The sequence below is a fragment of the Melopsittacus undulatus genome, chromosome 9 (assembly GCF_012275295.1).
Source record: "Melopsittacus undulatus isolate bMelUnd1 chromosome 9, bMelUnd1.mat.Z, whole genome shotgun sequence".
NCBI lineage: Eukaryota > Metazoa > Chordata > Aves > Psittaciformes > Psittaculidae > Melopsittacus > Melopsittacus undulatus.
In genome coordinates this window covers 41202676-41218665 of record NC_047535.1, presented here as the reverse complement: position 1 = coordinate 41218665, position 15990 = coordinate 41202676, and the positions used below count along the sequence as shown (strand labels likewise).

Genomic DNA, 15990 nt, shown 5'->3' with positions numbered 1-15990 from the left:
CATGGACGGACATGGCAAAGCCATGGGCCAGTAGAGCAGAGGCTAAGAATGCGTTACTCCAAGAAAGGGAGCAGGAGAACAAGCAAAGCCTCCTTGAAACATGGCTTGGAATTGGGAGCAAAGTCATTGCCTTTTGCACCTTCAGAAGGACATAACATGTTCCTGTAGATGGAAGGATGGCCAAAGGGACACACCTGGCCCACCATAAATCTGATCTGGAATCACCAGGCTGAATTCTTGGATCACTGCATAGGTCAGGAGCATGCACAACATGAGAGCAATTGCTATAACTGTTTGTAACCATGGCCAGGTTTTGTCAGGGTGGCTTTGGGTCACAAACTGCTTCAGGAAGGAGAAAAAGAGTACAAAAGCTGACTCAAAAAGCAGATAGAGCAACATCCCTCTTCCAGTCTTCAGGTCTTACACCCAAAGCAAGAGGCTCAAGAGCCCTTCAGAGAAATGGTCACCAGTATTGGGCAAAACCATTAATTCTTCTTTATGTTCTTGGATATGAGTAGCTGAATAATTATTATTATTAATAATAATAATAAAAAATGTAATCCTTAACCAAATACCAAAGGCAGAAAATGGGAATGACATCTAAAGCTCAACAACGTTACAAGCTGCTTTCTACATAATCTTATTATGTAAAAGATAACTAAGCAGCAGCAGTGAGGACACTAACCCAGCTGACACATCAATGCATACCTCTGATTGATTTTCCATTATAATATACTTGGAAAGCAAAATATACAGTCATGGCATGACACTTGTAAGAAGATGAAAAGGTCTGTGAGCAACTATCCACTTGCTGGTCCAAAGATGCCCCTGGTGAAATGATCCTGATAAGTAAAGGTTGATTGTTCACTGTGGTTTGAAGACTCGGACTGATGCCAGCATCAGCTCAAACAGCACACCAAAATGTGGTCCTTCCAGTGAGGCACTTATTTTCCTGACACCTCACTAACCTGGAGCTTTCCTGCCAGTTGCGTTAGGAATTTAGTGTCAAGTACTGAAATGTGCTCAAGTCAGATGTTCTTGGTTAGAGCTGATCTGGTTCTGGTAACAACATACATAACACCAAATGAAAAGCACAGTTGTCTTACATAGAATAACACAGTATTATCTTCAGTTGCAAGGGCTGGATTGAGGAAATCACTTCCATGTGTGGTTAAATCAGTCCTTACCCAGGACAGCATTTATAAATCCTTTTCTAACTTTCTTCTTGTATCTTGTAAGTCCTACTCACTTTCATGAGTTGAGGAACGTTCCCTGAGGTTAAGCAAGTACTTAAATATGGTTCTGAAGAGATACTTTTGAATGGGGTAGAAAAGACTGCATTTTTTGTATAAGCAGCCATAGGAAGGTTGTCTTCAGTTCTTCAGTCTAGTCCCAGTGTTTTGGGTTATTTTCTGGCAATCAAAGCCCATCTACTGGGTCCCACAGGAGTGCTTGATCCCCAGAGAGAACACAATGAGATGTTGAAATCATACCATCCTGGTCACAAACTTCCTCATTTAGTTCAGTTGCAACATGACTTTTGTTGGAAATAAAGCAAGAACATGGGCTTTGTGCCCAGCAGGACCCAAGTCCTGAGCTGTGTTTCGGGCCAGCTGGATGAGCTTTAAGGTCCCTTCCAGCACAAACCATTCACATTCTATGACTCTATTTACCATCTCCTCCTAATGGGAGATAAGTAGACACAGCCAGAAGCTGACTTGAACAGTGAAGACAAACATTGCCCTGTCTTCTTGTGAGAGATAGCAGCATTGGTTTCCCAAGCAGAGCAACACCTGGAGGCAGAAACTTGTGGCAGGGAGGGAGGAGGAGGTGGTGAAGGCTATAGGAAGGGCAGGATGTGTGAAAACTGCTATTGTAAACAGCAGGCCATAAACCGGTTTCCTTTAATAACCACAACTGCTGTTGTGCCAGTTAGGCAGGAGCAAGCACATGGATGCTTACTCACGCTCAGCTCACACCTTGGCTTTGTGTGGAGGCACACCGGCCGAGTGCGGGGAAGCCATGCTGCGGTATGGTGAAGTGCTTCCTTGTGCAGATGCCAGAGCAGTGCTGTATTGAGGTGTTCAGGAATTACAGCTCCACCAGCTGAAGGCAGCTGAAGCTTCCAAAGATGCATCACGTTTCCTGGCATGTGGTTGGAGAGACCGGAGTTAGTTTGGGTTGAGGCACAGGTCAGCCTCCACCAGAAAGCTTTGAGGGCTCCGTGTGATGTTTTCTACTGGAGACGGACCCATTTCCAAGGATTTAATGGGTGCAATTGCAAGGGCTGGAGGTGAAGATATTTCTCCCCAGGATAAATTTGCTGTATGGCCAATACCCAAACCTTGTTTAAACACCAAGGTCGTGCACAGAGGCACTGCAGGCCTGCAGCATCCTAAAGCCTGAGGGAGTCTGGATTAATTTCACATGACTTCGTTGAAAGCACTCTGATCCTCTGCTATCCCAGCCACTGGGGTAGGAAGGAGCAGGCTGCCATTGAGAGCAGAGGGGTGTCTGCTGAAGTGTTTCCATACAGCGAAGAACTTCTGTCAGTCATCTCATCACTCCTTGTGCTTTCCTGCCAGCTTGCCAGTGAGAATCTGATGAGCCCTGTATTTGTTATGCTGCCTTCAGGTACTGTTTGCCAAATCCAAACTTGTTCTGTAACTGCAAATGGAGATCAGGTGAAAGAACCAAATCCTTCCATCCTCACTCCCATGCTACTCACACTCATGGCAGTTTTCCAAGCTTTTGTGTGTGATGCATGGCCCCTGTGCTCAGATCTGAAAGCTGGAGCTGGAGAGTTGTGTAGATGTTCATACTGAACAGCAAAAGGAGCTCCTTCTGTTGCAGCATAACAGCTTGGAGATTTTCCTCCTTGCTTCTGACTGTTGATAGGGCAAAACATCCAGAAGCACCTAAATCTTCTTGACAGCCTCTGACATGGGGCTCTCAGGGCACAAACAGTCCCAGGAACCTTATTCAAGTGTTCTGCAGACAAATAATAACCCAAGCTCTCCCCTGTGGTGTCCGAAGGCTGAGTTCTGTGACACCTGCAATTGTGCTTGAGGAGAGGTTACACGAACACCTTGCCCCTCTGAAGCACTGAGGTTGTTTCTGTTCCCACTGGCTTCCCAGGGAGAGGAGGGCTCTGAGCATCTAGCAGGATGTTGTCAGGCAAAGTCGTGGTGCTGCAGCAGTGGGAATGAAAGCAAAAGTAGGGCTTTGCTGTCAGAGGGGATGAAATAACAGCAAGAATTTCCTGGCAGAGATCTCTTTGCCAGCTTCCTTTTAGGTTTCATTCACTGGATGCATTTTGGTGCATGCATTCAAATAATGTTTGTCTGAGAAATGAAGGGCTGTATTCAGTCAGCCAGGCAGTCAGCAGACAAAAACATGGGTCCTCTGAAGAGTAACTGAGGGCTTCAGTAAGACACTGAGCAGGGAAGCTGTCAAGAGGCAGGTAATAGGATCTATGCACAGAGGGACTTTGCCTGGCTGAGGCTGTTGGATATCAACATGATGGGTGCACAGGAGCTTTCCCTCCCTTAGTTTAACAACCTGGCTGCTGTGCTTCTCAGTGTCTGGCACATCTGCCACTGGGGGCCTGTGATGTCTCCTTAAGTGACCCAGGAGCAGGGCTGAGGTACAAGGTCACTACATGTAGGTGAAAGCAGAATGGATGGTGTCTCTGGTTTTCAGGGCTGTCTATAGGCTCACCCTTCCAGCACTGGCTGTGGTGTCTCTGCAGGGTTACCTGCACTTGGGAGAGGTGGGACATGTAAAGCCATGATGCTTCTGCTGCAGAAAGTTCATATTCTCTGCTGTGGAAGGAGCAGCATCTCCATTTCTTCAGTATTTTGAGCTATAATAATAGAGGCTGCACTCTGAAAACCAGCCTGTCTTGCAAAGTGCATTGATAACTTGGCAAATCTATTGACCAGGGAATGGCACAGGAAGAACAGACTCCTCCACACTGACTTTTTGGAACCCTCAGTGTTGCTACAGAGCATTTGTAGGGCACAGCAAGCTCCATGTGCTACATGACCTAACCTCACCCTCCTAATTAGTATTAGACAGATACCAGAGCATCTTTGCAGGGCTGCTGTTGTGTTTGCAGCGTGCTCTGCAAAATCCTTCTGGTTCCGATGGATACTCTTTCAAGTTGTCTAGTGTGAGCAAATACTTTGAAGCAGGCACTAATCAAAGACTTAGAGCAGGACTTTCTTCCTCATCCAACACCTTCTTTAAGTTTAAATATATTAAGATGAAAGCGGTTTATTGCAGTGAATATGCTGTTCAAGCAGGCATTAAAACCTCAGTCACAATAAAGTCAAGGAATTCACTAGCTGTAAGCTGCTGCCATTAATGGTGTCAGTTCATTTAGATTTCATTGTTAATGCACTAAAAACGTCCAGCTTGGAGCCTTCAAACTGTTTTGTGGTTGCTGATGTTGCAGTGACAGATGGTACTTTTAAACCAATAAGTCACATTGCTGCTGCTAAAGCTGGATGGTAAATAGTCACCTATGGAATTCAGCAAACTCCTGTAATTTCAGTGCTGCTTCTGCTGGTCTAATCCTATACAAACATTGCCCAGGAAAGACACTGGGAGAGTTCCTTCAACTTCAGTCACTCGCACTTGATGCCATTCCAGTAAAAGTAAAGTATCACTGGTAAAGCTGAATCTTTGAAGATTCAAAGAGAAGTTATTTGTGTGTTTATCAAAAGGAAGTGACTGTGAGCCTGTTTATGTGATCCCTGTCTGTAGTCATATGGTGGCTGTGCAAGAGTCACTTTTAATCATCAAAGGGAATGAACTGCTTTAAAGCAGGAACTGGAATGGTAAAATCACCAGAATTGGGATCCAAAGACAAAATTCCAAACTCCAACCAAAGTTCTCTCTGCTTTAGTTGAAATTCTGTCTTTTAGAGTGCCTTGTAGCAATCAGAGACCATTGCAGGTTATAAAGTTAAAGACAGGATTTGTATTAGAAACCACAGGAAAATACCTATCCCCAAAGAAATCAATGGCCACACTTACACTGTAGGAGCAGTGTAGACACCTGAAGCCCAGGATGGAGTTACCCAGCTCAAGGACTGATGCTGATGCCCATCTGCGTCTTCGGCGTGCAGCAGACCATGGTGGCAGACAAATGGGAAAGACCCTGACTGCCCCATGGGGAGCTGACTTCCATGTGGTCTGTCCTGCTACCACCTGCTGAGGACCAGGTCGATGGTAGATCAGGATGTCAACCATTTCCCCCTCTGCTCAACCCCCCCTCAGCCATTATGTACTTGCCTTGTGTTTGCTGATGTCTGGATGCTGTTGCTGGACTGAATGTGCTGGGTTTTCTTGCAACTCTGAAGCCTTTGTGGTTTGATTGCCAAGTTAATGATTTATACCTTAATGCTCCATTTAGGGCCCTTGTGTTCATCGCTCACGGCGCTGGGGAGCACTGCGGCCGCTATGATGACTTGGCTCAGAAGCTGACAGGACTTAACTTGTTTGTTTTTGCCCATGACCATGGTGAGTAGCCTAAAACAGTCCTTGATTTACAGCAACCCAGGCCTTTACTGAAGTAAATGCCATTAAAGCTACTCAGCAGTGAGAGAAGAGTCACTGAAATATTTACAGCTAGGCATAAATGAGAAAGGGATCATCTGTTGCTTTGTAAAGGGCTGGATATTGAGTCTGTGAAAAGCTATTCCTGTTTACCTTGAGTTTGCCTTGTCCTTGACATTACTGCTGGTGCTATTTTAGCCTCTCTGTACATGTTTATTTCTCTTTCACCTATCCCTTGAGGGATGAAGAGGTGTTGTCCACTGTGGAAGTAGGACTAGGAGCCATTTCTGCTGGATTCATGGTCGATGTCCTAAATGATCCCAGAGGGGAGGTTGACAACATAACTTTTATATATACATATATATACCTATAAGCTTGCTTGAGTTTGTCTGTGTGGTGTAAAGTCCATGAGGAAGGAGATGCTGTCAGTAGACCAGAAGCAATATGTAGAAAGAGTTACTAAACTCCAGGTTGCACAAGCAGTTTGTTCAGAGCCACTGTGGGCCTCCAAGAGAGCGCGGTTGCTCGCTGTGCATGCCTAATGTTGTGCCTTAGTCCCTCATTCCCTTAGAGGAGGGAGGGATAAAGGTTTTAAGTAGAGTAAAATAACAGTATTTGAAGCAGCAAACCTAGAAGGAATGATAAAACATTGGATTTGTCGCATGGATCTGATACAGAGGATGCCTCTTCTGTTGATGGAGAAGGGCCTTTGGGGTGAAGGTTCCCTTCAGGCATGTTTTATGCCGTATAATGAGACATTTGTTGCTCTCTTCTTCCTTGAATATCTTTGACTAGAGAAGGATAAATATTTCATGGTTATGTTTCCATAGGCTGATGTTGCTGGATTCATTAGTTCACTTAGTACCAATCTGGTTGCTCAGGCCAGTTAACAACTTCCTCCTCCCACTGAAACCTAGTTGGGGTTGCAAATTCAGTTTGGTTTTCTTCGGCAGCAATGGGGAGAGGGTAAAGAGGAACCCGAAAGCAGAACAACGGAAACACAGTTGTGTTACACAAAGAGCTAATTCAACTGAGCCTAGATTCACTGTGAGTTAGAAAGACAATTAACAATGTTGTAGGCTCTGTTAAATAGTCTTTACACCTAAAGAGGTGAGTGATGAGGATAAGCTTTGGTGGAATACAGGCCGGCAAGTGCTAAGGACATAAACACCTCCATTGCCAAATTTCCTTAGATTAGACTTGGAAGTTTGTAGCTTTCCTCCACCATTTTCTCTATTCCAAATCTCCTGCTCCCCCTTTGCCTCTCTTCCTTTGGATATCTTTGGGTGATATCAATTATCCAATTGTGTTAGCACACACCTGCTTTGTGGTCCGCATCTCTTACAGTAGCCCGTAGTCTCATAAGCTTGGTGTAGCTTTCCTGACCTGCCCATTTGTTCTGGTTCTGCTATTGTCATGGATAAAATTCCTAATAGAGGCACATTATGTAGGAGATTATGAATGCAGTTCCACAGCGTGGCTAGCGTGATTTCCCAAATGAGTTAGGAAGTTACTAGGGCTGTAGTATGCGTGACTTGACTGATTTATATTGTGTCTATGCTTCAGCCAAAAGAAGGAAAAATCATTTCCATTTATATTACTGAGCCTGTAGGTACTTTACACCCTGGTTTTAAACTCTGCCCATGGCTCAGCACCATCTCCTGCTATGCCAGGCTCCAGCACAAAGGTTGGCACTACACAGAGTAACAGCATTCACCCAAATTTGTGTCTTAGCATTGCCCCCTGTAAGGTGTCACTGGCTCAGTTCTCTGTACATCAGGATTTGTACATTTAATTTTGGGGTATTTCATAGTAATCCGCAGACCGTTGGACCTCATAGATATGTATTAGACATTTTCCACTGCTGTAGTGAAAATCTAATTCCAGAAGTCCTCTTACATCTAATATTGTTAAATTGCTTTGGTTTATATCAGTCTCATGAGAGAGAAAAATGGAATTTCTGCTTAATACAGCATTCTTCCTGGGGTCTTGTCTATGGTGCTTTTTAGTACCCAGGTAACATTTCTGGGTTTACTTGGCATGCAGGTCCATGAAGGCAGAGTTCCTGCTGCAGGGCTGTGCATTCTGCAAGCTCTGGGTATTCTGAAATGCCATCTCACTTTTTCCATTTCCTTTCTATATTACTATTATTTTATTATGGCAGCATTCCGAGGACAGGGAAGAGGCAGACAAATACATGTGCTTATTGGCATTCAATTTAGGAAAGCCCTCTTAGAAGGAACACCCGTGGGAGATTCATCAAACTGGAGTGATATTGCGATTCTTCAATCAGTCGCAGGCAGATTGCAGCTCCTGTAGTTATAATGCAGTACTTTTTAGGGATCTGTAAAGCTGAGAGCCAAGGAAAATGGCAATAGAGAATGCAGCTTGGTTTTCTCATACCAAGCATTTTCAGTTGGTAAAGCACATGATGTTCCAGCTATGCTCATCTCTCTTCCTGTAACATCTCATTTGCTGAGGTCTTATTCCCTATGCTTGCATTCCATGGCTAGAACTCAGAACAACCACAATTTCACCTTCAAAAGTGCATGTCAACTAACAGCACTTACAAAAACATTTCCAAGATGCAAGTGCCACAAAGATGGAAGCCGGTGCTTCCTAAGGGTTCTGGGGCTGTCTTATGTGAAGATGAGGAAGGCGAAATACATATCCTTAGCCTGGCAGCAGCTTCCAGCCCTTGGATTTGTCCAAGGACCGTCCCCTTCCAATCTCCTGCTCTCTCCAAGCAGAATAAACCCTTTACCTGTTGTGGTACCCAGAGACCTCCGACTTTCTGACCCTCTTTGAAGCTGTTGAATTTCCCACTCTTGAGTGATGTGTAACCTCAGATCAAAGCAGAGGGAGAGGTTGCAGCTTTAACAGCTTATTCACACGCTTTAGATGTTTCTAGCTGAAGTTCAGCTTTCTTCTGCAGCCCTGCTGCTACTCTGTGTGTGGTGAACGTTTGGGATGGGTTTGCAGGTCCCTCTCAGATTCCTACTACTGCTTGTGCTCCCTGTTAATTTTCTCTGTTTTCCCCTATTTAACAAAATGCTTACTTCCAAAAAGCAGGAAATACCTGGAGCAGAGATGTTTCAAACACGTCAAGTATCAGCTGGTTTGGTTTGGGTCTTTTTCCAAGTGATTGCTGTGTTGTTCTTGCAACTGTTAAAAGAGCATTTTGTTGATGAGAACAGAAGGCTTTTATTTATTCATAGCGCTGGGGAGGATTGATCTGCACAGAAAGGTTAAAAAGGACTAAACACGACCAAACTGGGAGGGGGGAAATGACTAAGAAGGATGTCAGCATTAATAAGAGCAGGAATTAGGGTCGCACTGTGAGTGAGAAGTGACAGCTCATGCACACCAGCACGAGGGAATGTTCCTGGAGAGCACCGCTCCCCAATGATGCGATCAGGCAGGCTTCGGGGCCATCTGCAGGGATGGAGTCAGGAAAGCTTTGGCAAGTGCTGTCTGGAGCTGGTTTGCAGCACAACTGTTCCTTGGTGACTGTTAGCGGGCCTGGGTGTGGGACCGCTTACCCACAGCAATCTGTTCTCTTTCTGCTTCCTCTGATGGAGTTTACCTTGCTAGGGCAGGGAATGTCTAAACTGCTTTTCTGCAGGGACATAGGAACAAATGGCACTGCCTGCCTGCATCCCTCTGACAGGAGGCTTGCAATAGGCTGTGGGCAGGTTGATTTGTGTTGCTCCAGAGAAGAGCTCCTGGCCTGCAGCATAATACATGAACATTGCTGGGAACTAAAATCTTCCATAGCACTGCTGGAAGTAACTGTGGGTATGGACCCATTAGCATTTGCAGGAGTACAAAGTGACTGTTCTCCCCACAGATCCTGTCCTTCTTTATGCCTGCCACAGCAGGAGATAGCTCAGAGAGAGCTGAAATTTGCTTGCACATGAGGTTGCACTACCTGAACCATAGCAGCAACTGCACTGCTACTGGTATGTTCATCCTTAGACAGATGCTCTCCTGGGCTGGGAAACAGCATATAGCACTAGCTGTGTACCTGCATTGGTGCATCCTCTTCTAGGCTCTTTCTGAAGTGATGGAAGCTGTTTTCCCAGGAGAAATTCAAAGTGCTGCCCAGTCCCTTGCATACATACAGGTCCTGAAGGTACCGGGTGCTGCAGACAGAGCTCCCAGGGCAGGGTACCATGGCTGGCAGGCAGAGAGATCTGCAGTCCTGCAAAACCAGAGTGCTTCCCACACACTAGTGTTGTTGGGGGGTAGGAATGCTGTTATAGTTACCAACATGGAGCAGGGACTGCAAGGGGCAAGAGGAACCCCGTTGTCAGGCTGAGTTCCCCTTGCTCCCTCTGTATTCCCTCTGCATAAAACTGGGCTCTCCAAGAGTCAGGAAACTCTTTCTTTTCATGTTTTTGCTGACGGTTCCAACCTACAGACTCCTGGCCTGTTCCTGTTTGTCAGATGAGGACTGCTGCGGGGGCATTTGCCACTGATAGTTCGTTAGAATTGCCAAGCACAGAAGGAAGTTCTTCAGAGCTTCTGATCAAACTTTGCAAGTACATTCCCTATGGGGAAAAGAGCCCTTTTGTTCTTCAAATTATCTTGACTTGTCTGTCTTTCAGTCTTTTATGATGCTTCATTTGGAGTGGAGAGAGAGCTGCTAAGGGATGATTAATCTGTCTCACTGTGATGCAAGTGTGTGGACATAAATCTGTGCATGTAGCTTGGAAAACTGCTAGAGTGAAAGCTCACGACAGAGCAAAACCAACAGGAATATAAGGGAACACTTCAATGATTCTTTGACCCTTGATCCACATTAAGTGTCGTACGGACCCATGAGCCCTGTCTGGAATTCATCCACTTTCCCCTTTTTGCCCAGGGGAAAATGTCAAAAGCAGGCACTGATCCCTGCTGCATGCTGTGTGGGCAGAGATGGAATGTGAGGGATATACCGGAGAAGAGCCATACTGTTCTGCCCCACCTCTCATGTTCTCCCTTGTAAGCATCTGCTACAGGTTCCTTTTAGCAGGGGGACCCCAGAGGAGGTGGTTCTCGGCCGCAGAGCACCACCAGTGCCAGTTTATCCCTGTTTTGACTCCATATTCGATGCGCTCCTGAGCCAGCCTAGCTCACCTTGGCCTTCCCCTCTCCAGATGTTGAGGGATGGGTGCAGTCAGGCTTATCTGCCCTCCAGGGCAGCGGTGAGGAATGTGCAGGGCACCCAGGAGGTGAAACCACAGCAAGTAATTAGAGGGTGAGAGTTCGGATGCCGTGGTACACCATGCCCTCCCTGAGGCAGGGAGCAAACTGTAAGAACCCAGACCTCCTATAAACCAAGTAGCTAATAAGTAACCTCACTTCTGCCACCCTTTTCTAACTCTGTTCCAGTTGTGGGGATTCTCATATAAAGCGGGGCTACAGCATCTGCTTCCCCCAACACAGATGTGACTTAGGAACTTGAAGAGCAAACATCAAGATAAACTCAATTGGGAGTGATGACTGTTCTTGTAACACAGGACCTCAGAGCAGCAGTGACAGCTTGCTAAGGAAAACCGGTCCTTCAGCTTGAGCCTCTGACATTATAAGCAAAGTGATTCATGCTGGGAAGATACAACTTTCCCCCTGCATTGGACAAGCTCTCGAACACACTGTTTTAACTGGATAGTGTGTTTTCTCTTTGCTTTCTCCCACATTGCTGCATGGAGTTGGGCTCTGTCGGTGGCTGTGGTACCTCCCAGAGGGGCTCCAGCTTGCGTGCTTACCACACAATGATGCTGAAAGGTGCACAGAATACAGGGTAGGCCAAGGGGAGTATCCTGTGGCCCAACTGCAAGTGCTTGGAGCTGGGTTTTGTTGATCAGAGACGTGCCCTCTCTTACTGTTGTTTTTGAGAAGCTCATTACAGACTTGTGCAGCCCAGTCCTGCTCTGTCATCTCAGCTTGGAGTCTGCCACTGTAACACTCACCCCCTGTTCACACTGGCATCACAGTCCCGAATCCCTGCCTGCAGCACATGGCATCTTCCAGGGCTGTAAGCACGGCTTCGGTTTGAGGAGAGCAGGCACCCAACAGTGACAAAACACAAGGTGAATCATAAAAGCAAATACCTCCAGAGTCTGGTGCTCCAGGGGAAGCCACAAGCCGGGACTTAGAAATGAAAGTGCGGCTCTTACTTAACTTGCAGATAAAACAGCACCGCAGAGCCAGGAAGCAGCTAGAGCACAGCAGCCTAAAGATAAAGAGGCAGTGAGGCTGCACACAGCTGCTGGCTCTGACAGGGCACACATAAACCGCAGTGGAGCTTTGTGCTTCAAACATGTGGGTCAGGAAAGGTGCAGGGGATACTCAGAGATGTTTCCTCTTGGTTCCACTCGGGGGTGAGACTTTGTTTCATGGACTTCCCATAAGGAATACTGGATCCAAAAGTGGAGAAACATGGTGCTTTCCTATCTTTTAGGCAAGGGGGTGGAAATTGTGACCACTGGGTACATCTTTAGCAGGGACACATAGAGATGAGAAGACCTCAGATGAGACTTATATTGTCACCTAATGTGTGCTATGAAAACATGCCAAACCAAGCTGGGCTGCTCAAAGCAATCTATTTGTGTATCTGGCCAATTATTTGGTCTTAAGTCAGATTTAATTGTGGTACCATCATTGATACAAGACAGGCAGGTCAGTTCTGTGATACAACCCAGAGATGGATGCTGGATGCAGGAGTTGTTTAGGTGTGGAGGAAGGCAATGAAGATGCTCTTTTATCACTGTCCCTATATGTGGACATCACTGGATGGTAATGCTGGATTGCAATAAGGATTGCCAAAGAATGGTTATGGTTTACTCAGTTCCTCTGCTCCTAGTAACAGCTCAACTGCTGTAGATCCACCCTATAACAATAGGCTATTGAATAAACAACAGCGTATCATCCAGTTGATCTTTGGCTCAGGTCCTGGCTGAGCTGGGCTTGCCCTTTGTGCAGCAGAGGTGTGTGCTGGGACACCCTTTACTCCCATCTTGCCCCATCCATCTTCTGTCATGAGCTCCATCAGGTGATGAGAAGGTGCTGCAGATCCAGCTCTCCTGGTTTGCTGCAAGCCCACTCAATGAGGGGAACCCTTCTGGGGCAGGTTGGGATCTGAGGAGCTGGCTCTTTACTCCCAAAGGAAGGGGCCATGCAACCCGCCCTTGTGCTCCTACTTATTCACTGCTTACAAATGAGCAGAGGGAGAGATGTCAGTGGGTCATCCCCTGCAACAGTGCATCTCCTCAGCAGCTGCCTCCTGAACAAAGCCTCGCTGTTGGCCTTCACACAAGGAGGCGTGAGGCTGTAACAACGAGCCCCAGTGAGAGGGGACGCAGCGGCAGGAGGAACAGAGTGCTCCCTTTGGAGCGCAGGCACTCCGAGCATGGAGCTGTCAGCACTGGCTGCTTTCCAGGCTGTGCTCCTCAACCTGTCACTGTTAACTGTTAACAGACTGCATGGCAGAAGAAAGACATGGCATTCATTCGGGGAGCTTCAAAGGCTTCCTTCTTCCTATGAGGATTGAGCCCTTCTGGCTCCCCTTCCGTGACTCTGCCTCTCAGATCAGAGATGCCCTCTGTGATAAAGAGGAGTGGGCCATGGAACGTTGGGACTAAGTGACAGGGATTTTGGAGGAGTGGTCCTGATGACCAGAACAAAGTGTTCACTTTGGTAAATAAGAAACACTAAAGAGGAAATGGCCTTTGGCGGAACGAAGCTCATTTTGTTCATAGTTTTGCTGCTTTTGTCTCAAAGATCTGTGCAATTGTCACCTGTACTCAGATTCCACAGATATAAATGAGCCCCCACATCAGGGTCAATTCTGCATCCACAGCTGCTCAGGTAAATGCAGGATAACTGTGTCACCATGTCGGGAAACAGGCTCAGGCACACAGCTCATAACAGCATTACCTATTAGTGAAGGGGGGTTGGCAACCTTGTGTAATGTTTTCAACAGCTTACTTGCTGCCCCATAATCAGCTTTGGTAGCTGCAGGCAGCCGTCTGCATGCAAGATGCTTGAGAGAGGAAGGACAAGGACCAGATGGTTATTAAAGAGCCAAGACTGAGAGAACAGATCATTTCACATTGTTAGTTATATCTGTTATCAGGGGCTACTGGACAGACATCAAACTTGCATCAGACTATGCTCCAGGGGTCATTTCCTTCACTGACTCCCATGGAAGGACATTAGTTCGTATCAGAAAGGGCTTTGGCCTCAAGAAGAGTCAGAGGAATCTGTATTCTTCAAAGGAATATTAATAAATAGATGCTGCATATACTGTCAGTGGGCCTTCTCCATTGACTGTGTGGCTGGTGGGATGGAGAGCACTTTCAACCAGTCTACAGGGGTACCAGACCTTGGAAAGCCAGCACATGCTGGAGGGCTGCGATTCACAGGGACCTTGCCAGGCTGAAGAAATGGACTGGCAGGGACCTCATGGAGTTTTAACAAAGGCACTTGTGAAGCTCTGCATTTGGGCTGGGGTAACCCCATTCAGCATCAAAGGTTGGACACTGGATGAATAGAAAGCAGCTCTGCAGAGAAGGACCCTGGGGATCCTTGCAGGCAAGTTGAACACGGGTCAACAGTGTGACCTTGTGATGAGGAAAGCCACCACGTACTGAGCTGTGCTGGAAAGAGTATAGCCAGCAACCCAGAAGACGTGATTATTCTCTTCCATTCAGCATTTTTGGGACCACATCTGAATCACTGGGTCCAATTTGCTGCTCAGTAAAAGGAAAACATTGACATAGTTGAGCAAGGCCAGAGGAGGCTGTCAGGAGAACAAGATGTATGAGGAGAAGCTGATAAAACTAGGTTCATTTAGCCTTAGAAGAGAAGGGTAAGAGGGGATCTTATTGCTGTCTACAAGTCCTCAGCAGGAGGGTATGGAGACAGCAGAACCAGACTCTTCTTGGATGTGCATGGTGATGGGATGAGAGGGAATGACACAAGTCACAGCATGACAAATCCCAATCATGCACAAGGAAAAGGTTGTCACCATGAGGGCAGTGAAATGCTGGAGCAGGAGCCAGACAGGTGGGGAAATCTCTGGCCTTGGGGGTATTTAAAGCTCAATTCAAGGCCCTCAACAACCCAATTGAATAGGAGGCTCTGAGTAGGGCCTTGAACTGGGTAATCTTTGTATGTTCCTCCCAGCCTCAGTTACTCTTTATGAACTAAAGCACATCCTCGCTGCTGGTATTTGGGATGTTGCTTCCAGAATTAAGGAACCAAAAGTTCTGAAGTGGGTGAAGAAATGATCCTCTCAAAAGGAGACTTGGCTGGTGTCAATAGTTAAGAACTGCTCCATCCTCAGGGAGATGCTTTTTGATGCCTTTGCACAAGGAGAAAGAGGAAGTGTGTTTATTTTCACCTTTGCAGGGACAGATTTGCCTTAGCAACAGCATCTCTGGAATGTGGTGAGCTTTGCTATTGTTTATTTCTCAGATGTGCCTAGTTTGGAGGAGGTTGGTTCAGAAGCTGCTTACTGATGATTCCTCACCTATGAATGTGTCTTCATAACCATGTGGAGCTTGTCACCCTAGTGAGTTACAAATGACTGCTCCAAGCCACTGAACTCCATTTGAAGGGTACAGAACTTTAGTGTATGTAACTCCTGTTGGACTAAAACATGCTCTGGTTTCCTTCAGTACCTTTTTAGCTTGAGACCAGTCATCAAAGGAGCAGAGTCTGTCCCAGGTTAGTGTCAAGTTCAGCACTAATGTGGAGGAGCAGCCTTATTAAGGAGGGGAGCATTTAAAGAGAGCACATATTTGCACCGAACAAAGGCAAAGGACAGGCAGCTTTACAAAGTAAAATGTATAGCTGGTTGATAAATGACCTAAAACTGCCATTTCATCTTCATTGTTAATGCACTTTGTGCCCTACCGACATTGGAAACCACTGACTAAAGTTGTTCTTTATGAGCTACTGGCTGCAGTATCACAGGGAATCATTCATTAAGGGAAGCAAAACTTCCTCAGGCTTCAAATGAGAGAACTGATCTTCCTTGTATGAGAAACGCCATGAGCTGGTACAGGGTCCAAGCATCCAAAAGCCAGGCATCAGTGCCCCACAGAGCACGGTCCTTTTGTGGCCCATATACTCCTATGAGGTTAAGGCTTGGAGCCAGGGATGCAAAAGCAGCTTGTGTGCTTAGGAGTTCAAATGTTCACTGTTTGATTGTTTGCTCATTCATAAAGCATGGTGTGTTGTTACAGAGCTGCTGTGCCTGGTTCAGACTGGTGGCTTTCCTCCATCAATAACTAGCCCTGGTGATTTCCCTGGGGGTAGCTCTATCTGTTACAGACCACAAGCCCTTTAAGGAATTGTCTCACAAGCCCTTAAACTAATAAACATCTTTCTTACTACAAAAGATGCAGAGACTTCCTAAACCCCAATATGTTCTCTG

The 15990-nt window shown here is 46.3% G+C and overlaps 1 protein-coding gene across 2 annotated transcripts in view; it reads left to right on the top strand.

Annotated features, from left to right (window-relative positions):
• Positions 1 to 15990, top strand: part of MGLL (monoglyceride lipase) — a 52260-nt gene that overhangs the window by 13743 nt on the left and 22527 nt on the right. For both annotated transcript variants that reach the window (XM_005142240.4, XM_031042958.2), the window contains exon 3: positions 5422 to 5528. In XM_005142240.4, the coding sequence (XP_005142297.1) occupies positions 5422 to 5528 (107 nt within the window). The remainder of the gene's footprint in view (positions 1 to 5421; positions 5529 to 15990) is intronic.